The sequence below is a fragment of the Acanthisitta chloris genome, unplaced genomic scaffold, assembly GCF_000695815.1.
Source record: "Acanthisitta chloris isolate BGI_N310 unplaced genomic scaffold, ASM69581v1 scaffold7746, whole genome shotgun sequence".
Lineage (NCBI taxonomy): Eukaryota > Metazoa > Chordata > Aves > Passeriformes > Acanthisittidae > Acanthisitta > Acanthisitta chloris.
Window position 1 is genome coordinate 8347 of NW_008676405.1, and position 14600 is coordinate 22946.

Consider the following 14600-nt stretch of genomic DNA (forward strand, 5'->3'; position numbering starts at 1 on the left):
ACACACTTTTTTTCTCCTCTCAGATAACCAAAATAAAATTATGACTCTGTTTAATAACAGCTGTTAGAAAAATAGCATGAGTTCTGTTTCAAAAACATCAGGCTGAAATGGGTAGGAGATTGCAATAGTTTCTAATCTTCATTCACTAAATGCTTCCTTATGTTCCTCTTTTTTTGTTTTAGTTTTGGAAATCCTAGTTTGTTTGGTGTATATTTCCATTTGTATTCCAAAGACTAACTGCTGTTAGTTAGGTTTCCAGTGAAGAGTGAACAATCTCCTGTCTCTAAAACCATATTAAAGTGTTATAAAGAGGCTTTTTCTTTCTGTATTCTTGTTTCTATAGTTCAATTTCTCTTTAAATCGGGAATGTGAATTTTTAGTGGGAATCATTGCTATGTGCATAGAAATAAAGTTTGGGAGTTCTTTCCGAGGGCAAGTAGTGACAGGATGAGGGAGAATGGCTTCACACTCACAGAGGGCAGAGTTAATTTGAATATTAGGAATAAATTCCCTGTGAGGGTGATGAGGCACTGGCACAGGTTGTCCAGAGAAGCTGTGGCTGCCCTGTCCCTGGAAGTGTTCTAGGTCAGGTGGGACAGGGCTTGGAGCAACCTGGGCCAGTGTAAAGTCTCCCTGCCCATGGCAGGGGGGCTGAACCTGGAAGATCTGTCAACCCAAACCATTCTGTGGTTCTGTTCTCCTCCTGAGACCAGCTCTGCCAAGACGTTCAGGAGGGAGGAAAAATCTCATTTATTGAAAGACTTTCATATTCTCTCTCCCTGCAGTGGAATCTCGTATGTGACAACGACTGGAAGGGACCCCTGAGCACCTCCCTGTTCTTCGTGGGTGTCCTGCTGGGATCTTTCATATCAGGACAGCTCTCAGACAAGTAAAGTATACACACCAGAGCTGCTGGTTCTTTGTTTGATGCTGGTTTGTAGGCAGTTCTTGTATGTCAAGTTTCCTACAAGCGTCTTTCTGCAGCTACTAACACGTCTTTGATCTGTGACTGTCTAACCTGAGTGTACACAGGGTGCGAAGAGAAACATCCTGAGCTAGGACAGAATGTTACAAAGACTGTTAGTGGGTATTACCTTTATCTGTTTATTTTTGCAATGAAATCACTCTGGAGCAAACTTGGTTTTTGCCAGAAAACAGGTGTAGGCGATAACTTTCATGTGGAAAAAATCAAATCAATGACATTCTCTTCTATTTACTTTGGACAGTGTGCAGAGGGATCACTGAAGCTTGTTTTCCTGTTTTTTTAGGCCAAATTAAAAATTCTCTTTGGATAAACACCCATAGCTTTGCTTCTTTGTCATCAAATACAGCGTCTAAGTCCAGTGATCTGCATTTGTGGAAGCTGCAAAGCATGAATGCTGTTCAGCTCTACTCCAGAGAAGCAAAGCTTTCTTGTTTATCAGTACAAGCATTAAAAACAAAAAAGGAAGACAGCATTAATTTTTGTGCTGCTGACAGTTGCTTGGTTTTGGTTTTTTTTGTAAAGTTCAGATTTTCTGATCCTCTCCCTGGAATTTGCTGTGCAATGCAGTGTGCTGTCTTCCTGGTTCCAGAGAACAGTATGTGGTCCTCTGATTTGCTGATACAGTTGCACAGTTTGTTGCACTGAAACATAGTTTCTATGCCACAAATCCTGTAGCATTATTCAGGACCTTTACATAGTTTCCTGCTCGTCATGTTGGACGTGTTTCGAGCTCAGAGGCAGTGATCCTTGAAAATCAACCAGCCTTCCTGGACTTCTGTCCAGACCATATACCATGGGATTTTTTCCAGCAATTCACTGCTCAAACCAGTGTTTGCTCTCCCTATGATCCTGCCTTCTACCTCATTCCTCCCTTCAGAGTCCTGTGCTTCACCACTGCCCAGCCGGCAGCCATGGCTGTTGCTGACCTTTACAGGCTCAAACAGTTCTCAGTTGTTTGCAAGCATGAGGTCCAGCAGTCCATGTCAGCTCCTCAGCCATCTGCCTTAGGAAGTCATCACTGATGAGGTCTTGTCCTTCCAGCATTTCTTGGAGTGGTTGAAGCCCCCCATGACAGCCAGTGCCTTTGGGCATGAGGAGGCTTCGTGTGGTGGTTTAATTCTTGGATCAGGTGGCCTGCAGTGGACACCCACAGCAGTACCTATGTTGGCCTCCCTGCTAATCCCAGCATATAAACTCAGTTGGCTTGTCATCCATCCCCAGGCTGAGCTCCATGCCTTCCAGCTGCTCTCCTATGTGAGGGGCAATTTCCCCACTTCACTCTGAGGAGTCTCCCACCATTTCATCCTGGTGCTGCTGAAAGACTCGGGTGCTTCATTCCAAAGAGCTCCTTGTCTGCTACAAGGATCCCGAGTACCTCCCACGATGACTACCTGGCAGGTGAAGCAGGAGCTGTTCTGGTGCCAGTAGCCAAGTGCTTCCCACCATCAAACTCATGGGAGTCTTCTTCTGTAGGTCCTTCATGTGGTGACACAGAACCTCACCAGGTGCAGGCGAGGAGGCCATGGGTGCAACCCATCCAGTTACTCATAGCTGCTGAAGGGCAGCAAGCTTATGGTCGAGAGCTGCTTCTCCCTGGGAGGAGAATGCTCCAGCAAGGCTGTGTACAGCGTTCTGCTGCCGCCGTCTGGTGCAGAAAGTCCTGCAGTGAGCCTGAGTCCCTTAACGGTTCATTTTTATACCAAGTAGAATGAAGATTGCAGCATGGGATCACTAACTGCTAATAGCATCTTACAAACCTCAGTTTTACCTCTCTTCCAGAAGCTTTCCTTCTTTTTCTTCTATTTTTAACATGCTGATGTGTGTCATGGACTGTGCTCCTTGGAGAAGGACCATTGGATACTCTTGCATTTTAAATAATTTACTCCTGATGATTTGTGTCCCTGCTCATCTTATCAGTAAGAAACAAATAGTGTTGCAGCACATACTTAAAGGCAACTTAACTAGCAGCCCTTGGAATATTACTTTTCTCTTGCTCAGTGGATTTTTTTTAATATGCTTTAGGGTAGTTGTGCCTGTGTCACATTTCCTGAACTTCTGCTTTTTGCAGATGTTTCATATCTCCCTAAGTGTGTGTATGAGTAATCTTAAGTTTCTGTTTCTGAAGATTTCATTTATTATGTTGTATAATAATTTTTTCCCCTTTTCTTTTTGTTTAATCTGTCCATGGAAGGTTTGGCAGGAAGAATGTGCTGTTTGCAACTCTGGCAATGCAGACTGTCTTCAGCTTCATACAGGTCTTCTCTATCAGCTGGGAGATGTTTTCAGTGTTGTTTGTAATGGTTGGCATGGGACAGATATCTAACTACGTGGCAGCATTTGTTCTTGGTATGAAAGTCCTGCTGGGCACAGTATGTGTTCTTTCATCTTGTGCTTTTCCTGCTCCTTTTCAGTACTGGCTTAGGGATGATATGTTTTGCCAAGCAACACTGTCAAGAGTGTGGCCTCACCATGCATGGATAACTTGTCTTCTCCTTGGAAGTTTCCAGTCGATAGAGGTGCAATTTGAATTAATTCTGTGGTTTGCCATCCTAAAAGAGCCAAAACCCCAGAAATTGATTATATGAAGCAAAGTCTGTCTTCTAGCTGGAGAGCTAAGATATGTGAGACATGATTTTTCAGGGGTTGGAACTAGATGATCTTTAAGGTCCTTCCCAACCCAAACCATTCTGTGATTTTTTTTAGGGATTACTATTGTCCATTTTGTGGCCTAAATACACTTGATTTAAAAACTTGCAAAAGAACAAAAATAGGTAGAGTAATTTTTATAAAATCTCTTTAAACAACCTATAGTCAAAATTTAAATGTCATCGTGATTTTTAATTTGTATGCTTTCAAGTTTACCAAGACCATATTTGATCATGGGAATGTGAATTATATTAAGAATCTGAGATTTTAAAAAAGATACCATGAATGTTGTTCACAGTGACCTCACTGTGCAGAGTACCAAATGGTGGCAAGAAATTCCTTTTGGGCCAAGGAAGGCCAGTGCACGGGTGAAAGCAGTGCTTAGCAAACCTCACTGCACACACTGCTGGATTGTCTCTGATTTCTGTGGAAACAAGAAAGATTATCTTTCTTTCTGTGTCTCTTGATTTTCAGGTCCCAAAACGTTTCAGATAGGAGCACTGACCCCTGTTTGTGCATTTAATTCCCCTGCCAGTAGCTTGGCATTTGTTAGTGACCTACATGAATTCTGTGTGTACCCCTTTGAGTTTTCTGGCTAAATAGTCTTTTAGAAGGTGATACAGGTTGGGAGCCTAGTTTAGGTACCTTTTTATTGTTCTTCAAGGAAGCTGGTCACTGTCCATAAACTGGAGAGGACCCTGTGGAGATCAAGCTGTGGTTAACTGTTGAGATTATTTTGTAGTATGTCAGGTGGTTTCAGCTCCTCAAGTTAAATGTGAAATTCTAAAAAGATCAGGCTATAGGAATATGAGCTACTTTGAGCTACAGCAATGCTATGTGGCCCAGTTGATGCAGGATCACTGAAGCAAATCTGTGATGCCTTTGAAACATGGCAGAGTGCTATATACAGCCAATTGTTAGGGGTATTTTTATTCAGTTACTTAGTTGCTATAAAGTTAAAATACTAATCTTCACTCTGCTGTTTTGAACAGGCACAGAAATTCTTGGCAAATCAATCCGTGTGCTGTTCTGCACACTAGGTGTGTGCATATTTTATGCATTTGGCTACATGTTGCTGCCACTCTTTGCTTACTTCATCAGAGACTGGAGGATGCTGCTGCTGGCACTCACTCTGCCCGGGCTGCTCTGCATCCCACTCTGGTGGTGAGTACAACTGAGAAAACTTTAGTCTTTAGAAGGTCCTGTCTGCAGATTTTTAAGATCCAAGCCAGTGAAATTCAGGAATGGGTAGGTGAAGAATAGGTGTTGTGTACTTTACTCTTCCCAGTCGTTTAGCTGTCAGTCCTTGGCTTTGTGTGTGATCTCACTGATGCCTGAAAAGTGTAACTCTTCATTTTCTATAGGCTTCTATAAAACTGAGTGTTGCACATGCAAATAAAACCAAAAAAAAGTCCATAAAACTCATCCTTTTGCACCAGCTGAAATTCAGGGGCTCTTCAGAGGAGACCTGAGCTAAGGGCAGAAGGAGAAACCAGCTGTTCTGGGAAGCTGGGCATTGGTAGGGTGACTTAGATATGACAAAGTAAAAAACAGTACCTGCACAGTTGTGAGTTTTAAGGGTTTTCTTCTAGAGTTGATAAAATACTTTTGGGTGGCATGTAAAGCTGAAGTAGTCCACATGGTGGTGGTGTTCCTTCACTTACACCTGCAGTCTGTGGTTCCATCCAGGTTCTTATGCAATTGAATGACTGGTGAATTCTGCACTCTGACTTGTCTTCCTGTGACAGTATTTACAGCTAATTTTGTATGTGTTATTTTCTAAGGATATGCTTCTTAATGTGCAACGTGCTGCTTGTGCATTCACATTTCTGAATTTCTTTCATCAAACTGTTTTCCCATACTTTGTTTGGATTTGTCTTTTTCCTGAGTCATTGCTAATTCCTTCAGCACTTCTGAAATCCACCAAGGCATGTTAGTATGTTCTTGTTCGGTATGCTAGTCTGCGCTTGTAAATCTGATTTTTGTTGTCACTGTGCTAATTCCTGCAAGATGTGGCATGTTTTGAGATCTTCCTGCCTGGAACACTGTATATTGGTGCCTGCAACAGTGCTTTCTCTGGAAATGCAGCCTTGTTTTTCTGAACCTTCTCTGCAGGGTCATTCCAGAGTCTCCGCGGTGGCTGATCTCGCAGGGAAGGTTTCAGGAGGCAGAAGACATCATCCGAAAAGCTGCAAAAACTAATGGCATTACAGCCCCAGATGTAATACTTGACCCTAGTGAGGTAAGAGTAATTTAGCAGTCCAGTGATTTGCGGGACTCCATAAAAGTGATTAATTTCCAGGCAGATTAATGGAGTTATGCCTGCACTGTATTTAAGTGCTTCTCAGATGGGTGAAAGATCATCTTTTTATTTTGAAAAACTTTACCTTTTCCCTGCTTCATTAAGACTTGCAAAGGCTTTGTTGTCCCATTCCCATGGGAATGCCAACATGCTTTCTAATGCAAACATCTTTTTGATTCAGCCACCTTTTCCTTTTACACTCTATTTTTTGGGGGAAGATCACAAATTCGAGGTACCTGTTGCTTAGTGATCTGAACAGATTCTGTGCTTACAGTCTATAATATAGTTCTATGAGAGTCTAACACAGAACTAATCCTGGCCAGTGGTACTGGAAATACTGTTATTCTAGTTCCCATTCAACTCCAATTTCTACTCCATGTTAAGGAAAGCAAAACTTGAGCCCCATTCAAGTGAAGTAGTAACAGGTATCTGTTCTTTCCCATCTCTTTCTTCCAACATGTCCTTATTTTCACTGGGAATCTTCTCTTTGTCTGAGCTGATGGGTGACCTTAATGTATAGAAGCAGTTCCACACACATGCAAACATGACCTCTAAAGGTCAGACAGACAAATTTTTTGCATAATCCAGGAGAATTGGCACATCTCTAGAATCTGCCTGGGCCTTTGCTGGTTGACTGTTGATTTTCGTGTCATTTAAGTGAAAATCCCTTATATCCTCATTTGCTTTACAATGCTTCCCTCCCAGGCCCGGGAGAATGGGAAGCCATTAGACTGTAGATGTCTGTTATTGTCATTGAAACAAATTCCCTCGGGTTGAAGTTAGCTGAGGTGCAGACAAAGCTGTTTGTCCAGACTTATTTGTAGATAGTAGGATAAACATCCTGATCTTGCTGGAACATGTGAGAATGTCAGGAAAACCCAGGCCTTCTTATGCAGCTATTTTCCTGAATTTTCATTAGAACAAACTTTTTTCCTTTTCTTTTTTTTTCTCTTCCTTCTCATGCTGTAGCCATAAAAACTCATCCATTGCCAGCACTGCAGCAGGAGAAATAAAAATAAGCTCTGGCTCCAACATCTGCCTATGGTCACTGTTCCTGGAATCCTCTCTCTCTTTCTTAGAAAGACAGTGATGTTTGCTGTCTCAGAATGAGGCTGGGTTGTGAAGCAGCAGAAAGCAGGGGCAAGATAGGATGTTGTCCCAGGAAACAGTGGACAAGGAGAAATGCTGACTTTGCAGCAGGGTGGGCAGGAGTATATGGTGCTTATTTACAGATAAATCATTGCACATCAGCTTTCAAACACACATTTTAACCTTCTGACACTCAAAGGAAAATGAGCTTGATGAACAGGAACTGTTTAAATACAGAACTCCTGTCCATCTCTTTACTTTTTAAGGTAAAAGTAATGCTGTGGCCAAAAGATCTGTGCAAAAGTTCTCTTCAGTTCTCTGTTTAAGCTGTTCTTGTGTCTGCTTTCTGAAGAGCTGGAAAGCAGAAGGCTTGCAGCCTCTCTTGAGGTTTTAGGAACCATGTTTATACCGCAGAGAGGTTCTCAGAAACCCATCTGGCCCTTAGTCCTTATGCATTTAGAACGCAAGTTTGGGATGGAGGAGCAACCCCAGCTCGTGTTTGGAGTGTCCCTCAAACCCATGAAGCTGGAGAGCAGAAGCTGCAGAAATTAGACTCTGGAGATTTCAAACCAGTTAGGGTCCAGCAGGTGACTGGTTACAAACCAGCTGTGGAGCACAAATAGGGCCTGGTTGGTTGTATTATCCGTTGTGAGGGGGAAAGAAATGTTTGGGTGATAGGTTTAGTTTCAAACCATCATTTTGCCTTCCCTGCCCTTCTCATAGCTTCTTGTTCTAGCCTGTCCTGGTAAGGATTATGTTGACTGCTTATCAAGCTCCTAAAAGGCTTTTTCTTATCAGCAGACTCTGAATTATACTGTTCCTGGGTTTGTTTTGTGGTTTGCTTGTTTGGGTTTTTTCCTTTGCTTTCCCCCCCCCCCTTCTTTTTTTGTCTTCTGGTTTCTTGGCAACAAATAGTGGCAAAACTGGAAAGTACTTAGGAAAGATCATGTGATTTATGAGAAAGGGCTGTGGGCTGTAGGGTGACTGTGTGATGGAAGTTTGGCTTGAGGCAGAGTGAAAGCTATCAAAGGTAAAGAACTTTTGTAGAGAATGGGATTTGTGAAAGCAAATATACTGAAATTTGGCATGCAGCAGACTGCTATTTCATCATCAAAATCTTAAGAACCGAGTATCACTCAGAATTTTCACCTGACTGCAGGGGTTACATAAACTCCATGTTACTTTATGAGAGTTGATAGTTTTAATCAATGGAATTTGTCTCTTAATCACCTTTTACATAGTATGAAAATTTTCTCCCTTGTTCCCCCTTGGTAGGGGTCTAAATTAAAGTCCGAATTAAAAAAAATAATTTAAATTCTTCCCTTTTTTATAGTCTTACCAAGCACAAAACTTGTTCTCCTGCTTCATGGATGAATATTCTTGCATGGTTTATATGGAAGTGGTTTTATGTGGAGGAGCTGAGAAGTTAATGGGGAAAGGAGAAGTTTGTTTTCTTTTTGTTTATATTCTTAGAGAATTATCTCAAAAACAAGCTAGATGATGACTGGCACTCTTCAGCTCATTAGCCAGTTTGTCTCAGTTTAAATACACTGCTGTTGGGTCTAGCATGAGGAGTCCTTTACTCCCTGTCCTGCTGCAGTCTTGTTATTTCTTGCTGTGTCTGCAGTAGACAAAGGACAGTTTATCACTGCTTTTTCTGGTCTTTGAAGGCCATTCTGAGTCTTTCAAGGTGCCCTTGGTCTTCTGGCCCTTAGGCTAAAGAAATCCTCTCATTTTTTTCAAATGTCTCACCATCCTTGTTTCGCTTTTCCTGTCTGAGTGCAGTTGATTTGCCTGATTCTCAAGGTCCAGTGCTCCAAACTGGGCGTATGAACCCTGCCAGTAATGACATATAAATCATGCATTGGTGCTGTTGCTTTATAATTCAGATAACAAAAATCAGTTGCTTTGTGAAGCCTCAAGCAGAGAAAATTATTACTACTTTCAGTGTAAATTTTAATTGACTTTAAATTAGGGAGGAGCTACTACTTTCACACGTAGTTGTTTCTTAGGATTTATACATGGTTAAAAGTGAGGCTGCTGTTTCAGCTCTGCAACATATCAAAATACTGAGGTATAACTTGGGGGACACTTGTTTTCACAGTAATTCTGCTTGCAGGAGGTTAAAGTTCCAAATTTTTATTTGTTGTTTGGTTTTTTTCCCAGCTACAAGATGTGAATTCCCAGAAGCAGCAGACATACACTATTTTGGATCTAATGAAAACCCGAAACATCCTAACTATCACGATTATGTCAGTGCTTCTTTGGTAAGTAAGTGTGGTTCAGGAGTATGTAACTTTAAACACTAAGGTATTCTGAAGAGAGATGGATAAAACCAGCACAAAAATTAATGACTTGCTGGCTGAAACAAAAAAATTCTGGTTACATCAGTTGTTCATTTCAGTGACAGTGTAGAAACACATCTGGATTGTTATTTTTTTCTGAAGTAGTCAGGCATTTCCTGAACTGAGCCAGATTCAGATCAGCTGGCAATGATGCATGGGAATCCTGCCTGGTCCTGGGCCTTGGGGAATGCTCTTCTGACTGTAATAAAGTCTTTTGAGAAGAATGAGTCATGCCCTACCCCCTAGTTAGAGAAATTCTGCCCAGGGGTCTGAACACGATGCCTGACTTAGGGGAGAATCTTTCCATCTCTTTTGTATTGGCTCTTAAAGGGATAAAGCTGCCTTTGAAGTTCTAATCTGAGATTTTCCTGCTGTCTGCTCTGTCTACCTGCCACCTTCGGCTTGGTTTTCACTAGCTGCAGCCATGCTTCATGCTCAATTTGATTAGAAAGTTGTTATTTTCCTTTACTAGAAATCTCAGTAAAGCTGTAATCACTCAGAAGTGAGAAAGTGGAGAGGGTAACTTAACAGCCTGCCAGAGGCTGTACAAGTGAAGTTTAATTAATGCATGTACCTAATGACCTAACCAAGAAGATCTCTTAAGTGCTTTGAAGCTAACTAAGTCTGTTTGCTACCATTTTGAACAGCATTCCTGTGCCTTAGTGAGGCAGAGCCTTGGAGTTCAGTCCACTGACCTGCCAGCACATACTAGGTGATGTGGCATTTTGGGTCAAAGGATTACTTGGCTAATATTTAAGCCAGATTCTCTGGCCCATCACCAAGCACGATGCAACAAGCACACTTGGAAAGGAACTTGTGCTGAAAACAACTCAGAAAAAGAAAAGTACTGTTGTTATTTTGCAGAAATGTCAATAATGTCTGTATAATCTCTTATCTCCAAATTCAGTTGCTGGCTCACCTTTAATTGGAAGTGAGACTGCCCTACTCCTAATCTGCTAGGAACAGGGCAGTAGCTCCTGGGGACAGCTGGTTTTGCATGTGTGGTTATAAAAATCAAATGCAAAACCTGTTTGAACAGCATTTCTGGTAGGACAGAGCAACTGAGAGAAACAGTGACATGGCAGTATATAATCTGTTCTACTGGATTCACTAATCCATGCTAAAGGGCTTTTTACCACATCATAAATGAAGTTTTAAGATAGGCAGGAAGGGTCAAACACTTGCAGCTGACCTGCACAACCTTACCTGCTCTCACAGAAAAGTATTCAGATGGTTTGGGCAATTTTTTCATTATTCCAACTTGCATGTCAGTTGCCTAACCTCCATTTAATTAATTTCCCCAGATATAAAGCATCTTGTGTTTTCCAACAAGCATGGAGCATAATGACCCAGAAACAATGCTTTCCACCCAGAGCTCCCCGGTGAACATAATGTAGAGCTGCTGTAGGCCTCAGCAGCACCAAAATTCAGTAACCCAAACTTTCAGGCTAAGGTTATAACTACTAGTAATGGGAACTGCTGCATCACTGCAGTATGAATGATCATCACTTACCTCCCAGGGTAATATATTTTTCTGTTCAATTTCAAGAGCAACTTGAAAGATCAAAAGCATCAGCATGGTTTAATTGTTAACTTGCTGTTTCTGAAGTCAACATTTCAGCTGTTTCAGAGGTGAACGAGTCTGTCAGATGCTAAATTTGCCTTACACAGTCATTTCTGTGCTTAACAGATCGAAAAGAGGTTCATGGGAACCTCAGGAAGAAGAGAGATTTGCCTGATCCTGTTGCTGTGTTTCTTTCAGGATGATAATCTCCGTTGGCTATTTTGGACTTTCTCTTGACACACCTAACTTGCACGGGGATGTCTATGTGAACTGCTTCCTCTCGGCTGTGATTGAAGTCCCAGCCTACGTTATTTCCTGGCTGCTGCTTCGCAATCTCCCTCGACGGTACTCAATGGCTGCTGCGTTATTCTTGGGAGGCTGTGTTCTTCTCTTCATTCAGCTGGTGCCTTCACGTATGGAATCGTTAGTTGATCTCACATATGTATGACAGGTGACATGCAGTACCATGCACTGGGCAGATGTGAAGGAAAAGTGTCCTAAGGGCACTAAATGCAGATATTCGTTTCTTATCTTTGTCCCTCTACCTTGGTTCTCAGTGCTGCTGCACAAGTTGCTCCCAGCACATGTCATTGAGATACAGTTTTAAAGGTGGGTTGTCGGCTTTGTGGTCTGTTGGGATTAGCATGGTAGGCCAGTTTTGCCTTTAAAGTACATCCCTGGCAAAGTGCTCTGGTAAGGTCCAGGTGTAAAACTAGACAAACCAAAATTTGGTAAGCAAAGGTTACCAAGAGGCTGCAGAACTCACTGCCCAAACAGCTGTCAATGGCTTTATGGCTTGTTTAGAGTTCTATTCAGGGGAGTCATTCTGGAAGCATTTTTGGTAAACAGAGATGCTTGTACTGAATTAGTGCTGATAGCTAAAATAATACGTGTCCACTGGAAAGAAGGACCAAGTAACATTTATTGGATCTCAAACCATATGTATCTTTAGGCCAATTAGATTAATAGGGTGATGGAGTCATTGCTGGTAATGATGTAGAATATGATGGGGAGTGTTGTTGCCTAGAACTTGATTGCAAATCAAAGAATATAGAAAAGAGAATGTGCAAGAACTGCCTTGTTTATTTTATACAGGTAATGTGTATTCTCTTTTCTTCCTCCTGTCCTTTGAGTCAGTTGGACACTGTTAACTATCTGTTTTGGTTTTCAAATCTAACTGTCCCTGTTAAAATCAACCTAGCTTCTTATGGAATTATGGACTTGTAGCTAAGAATATTAGTGAGAAACCAGAGCAAGAAATGGAAAATAACTCGTTCTAAATGTTTAACTTTGTTCACTTTATTATAAAGGGATATATGGCATTGTGTGCAATGGCAGAGATCTGGCCCCTGAAATCTGAGAGGACCTCAACAGTTCTTGTTCTGTTTTCCTTATTTCTCACTTGGCAGGAAGCCCTGTGCTCAAGAGAAAATGAAAAAGTTGAGTCCCAGTAATTTAAACAAAAAAAATTAGAAAAGTATGTTGCTCATGTTTATGGACATGTACAGGGAAAAACGTCATCAGATACTGGGATTAATTAGGCAGTAGTTATAAAAACACAGAGGAATTAAGGGATACCATGAACTGCCAGAGCTTTATTGAAGTCCTCACTGCATTTTGATTTCAGATATCCGTGCACTATCAATTTTTCTGGTGATGTTGGGGAAATTTGGGATCACATCTGCCTTTTCCATGGTTTATGTTTACACGGCTGAGCTCTACCCAACAGTAGTGAGAAACATGGGAGTTGGGGCAAGTTCCATGGCCTCCAGGCTGGGCAGCATCCTCTCACCTTACTTCGTTTACCTCGGTGAGTTGACTGGTCTGCTGAAGAGAAGCTCTGAAGACTCAAAGTCCTGTCGCCTCCATAGGGACAGCTCTTACAGCTATTGCTTCCCACCCTCTGGAGTTCCTAAACCCACATTTATAGCAGTGTATGCTTTGAATGTCAGGCTGCATGGGGGGTTGGTTGGCTTGTTTCTGGCTGAAAGTGTAAATGTTGCATGGGTAAAGCTCTGTATGTTGGTACACGTGTTATCACAGAATGGTTTGGGTTGGAAGGGACCTTAAAGACCATCCAGCTCCAACCCCCCTGCCATAGGCAGGGACACCTTCACCTAGACCAGGGTGCTCAGGGCCCCATGCCACCTGGCTCTGAACACTGCCAGGGTTGGGGCAGACACATCTCCTCTGGGTAATTACAGACTTGGAGCTGATGCTAGCTTTTTCTTTTTTTTTCCCTTTTTTTGTGTTCTGCTAGGTGCCTATGATCGATTCCTGCCTTATATCCTGATGGGGAGCCTGACTGTGCTGTCAGGAATTCTGACGCTATTTTTGCCTGAAAGCTATGGTATGCCTCTTCCTGACACGATTGATCAAATGCTGTTGGTAAAAGGGTAAGTGATTCCTTCTGATCTTAGCATTTCTCTGCTCTGAGGAGTGGACTTGCCTAGGTATTATCAGAGGGAGAGCTTGGTTTTGACAGCACAGGTAGTGCTCTGTTGAAGATACAAGAGCTTGGCTGGAATCCTGGTCCCTCTTCCCAAGTGTGTGTGTTTGTCTCTCAGCTCCAAATGTATCATTTTACTCTGATGACTTACTAAAAGAACATCTGAGGAATGCATTTTAAAAGTCTGTTGCTTTATCAGGATATAGCAACATGTTGTGGGTTATAATCTGTTGGTTTAGGTTCTAAGAGTCCCATAAGTGCTGGGGAAGGGCTGAACGCTTTCAATGTCATTCCACTGACCTAAAAAGGCATTGAGAGTGTTTGGCCTTTTGCTGTGGCTATAATTGAAGATGACACATGAGCATAGATGGGATGTAAGAAAGGAACCTGTTCACCTGAAGTCAGCAGGATATTAAAATTAGGAGGCTGTAATGTCAAACAGGACTTGGATTATTTTTTCTCAGTTTTCTTTCTAAATTATTTTCTTTTTTCTTTCTCTGCCCAGATTAGAATACAGACCTGCATCTAGTAGCACAAGGGATTCCAAGGAGGAAGAGGAAAATCCAGAAATTTTTAAAAGCACAGCTTTTTGATGGAGCTCTTATGTACTTCCTGGTGGACTGGAAGTTAAATGGACTTTTCTTCTAAAATTCTTTCTAGAAAGGGCTAGTGGCAACACTTTGTTTCCTGTAATTTTAACCTTATTTATTAATTTAAACACTGTGTTCCTTACATTCTCTTTTTATAGGAACATAAATACTGTGTAGCCTTCAGTGAGATCTTTCAGCCACAGCTGTGTTTATGCAGTAGTACCATGGAGCAGTGTCTGATCAATCCTTTGTAACTTTACATGTATAGTTCAGCTGAAAGATACTTGAAAATGAGTTCAAGGGCTGGCAGGGTACCTGGATTCGTCACTGAACCTTCTCCAGAGCTAATGCACATCAAGAAGTAAAAATTGCCAGAAAAAGCTGCTCATTGCTTTTGATTCCTTTAGTTCTGTCTCTGGACAGGAAACTTTATTTATTGTAGTGAAGGTTATGAGAACATGCCACTCTGTGATCTTACTCAAATGACTTTGCACATGCTGAATTTGTTACCAAATTCAGAAAGGTGCAAAGAGATTTTGAGAGTTATTTCTAACTTAATGTTTTAACTCAGCATAGACTGAAAGGATTGTCTTGCACAAAGTATTTAGCACTGAAATTTCACTCACAAAA

At 41.7% G+C, this 14600-nt stretch overlaps 1 protein-coding gene across 1 annotated transcript; it reads left to right on the forward strand.

The window, feature by feature from the left end:
* Positions 1-708: 708 nt before the first annotated feature.
* Positions 709-14141, forward strand: LOC103803555 (solute carrier family 22 member 5-like; the record flags this gene model as incomplete). The annotated part of the gene is made up of 9 exons (XM_009076121.1): positions 709-889; positions 3177-3331; positions 4624-4795; positions 5747-5873; positions 9189-9289; positions 11130-11344; positions 12559-12741; positions 13192-13327; positions 13886-14141. Coding segments are annotated over 9 exons (1358 nt in total), but the record flags the coding sequence as incomplete, so codon positions are not given.
* Positions 14142-14600: the final 459 nt, after the last annotated feature.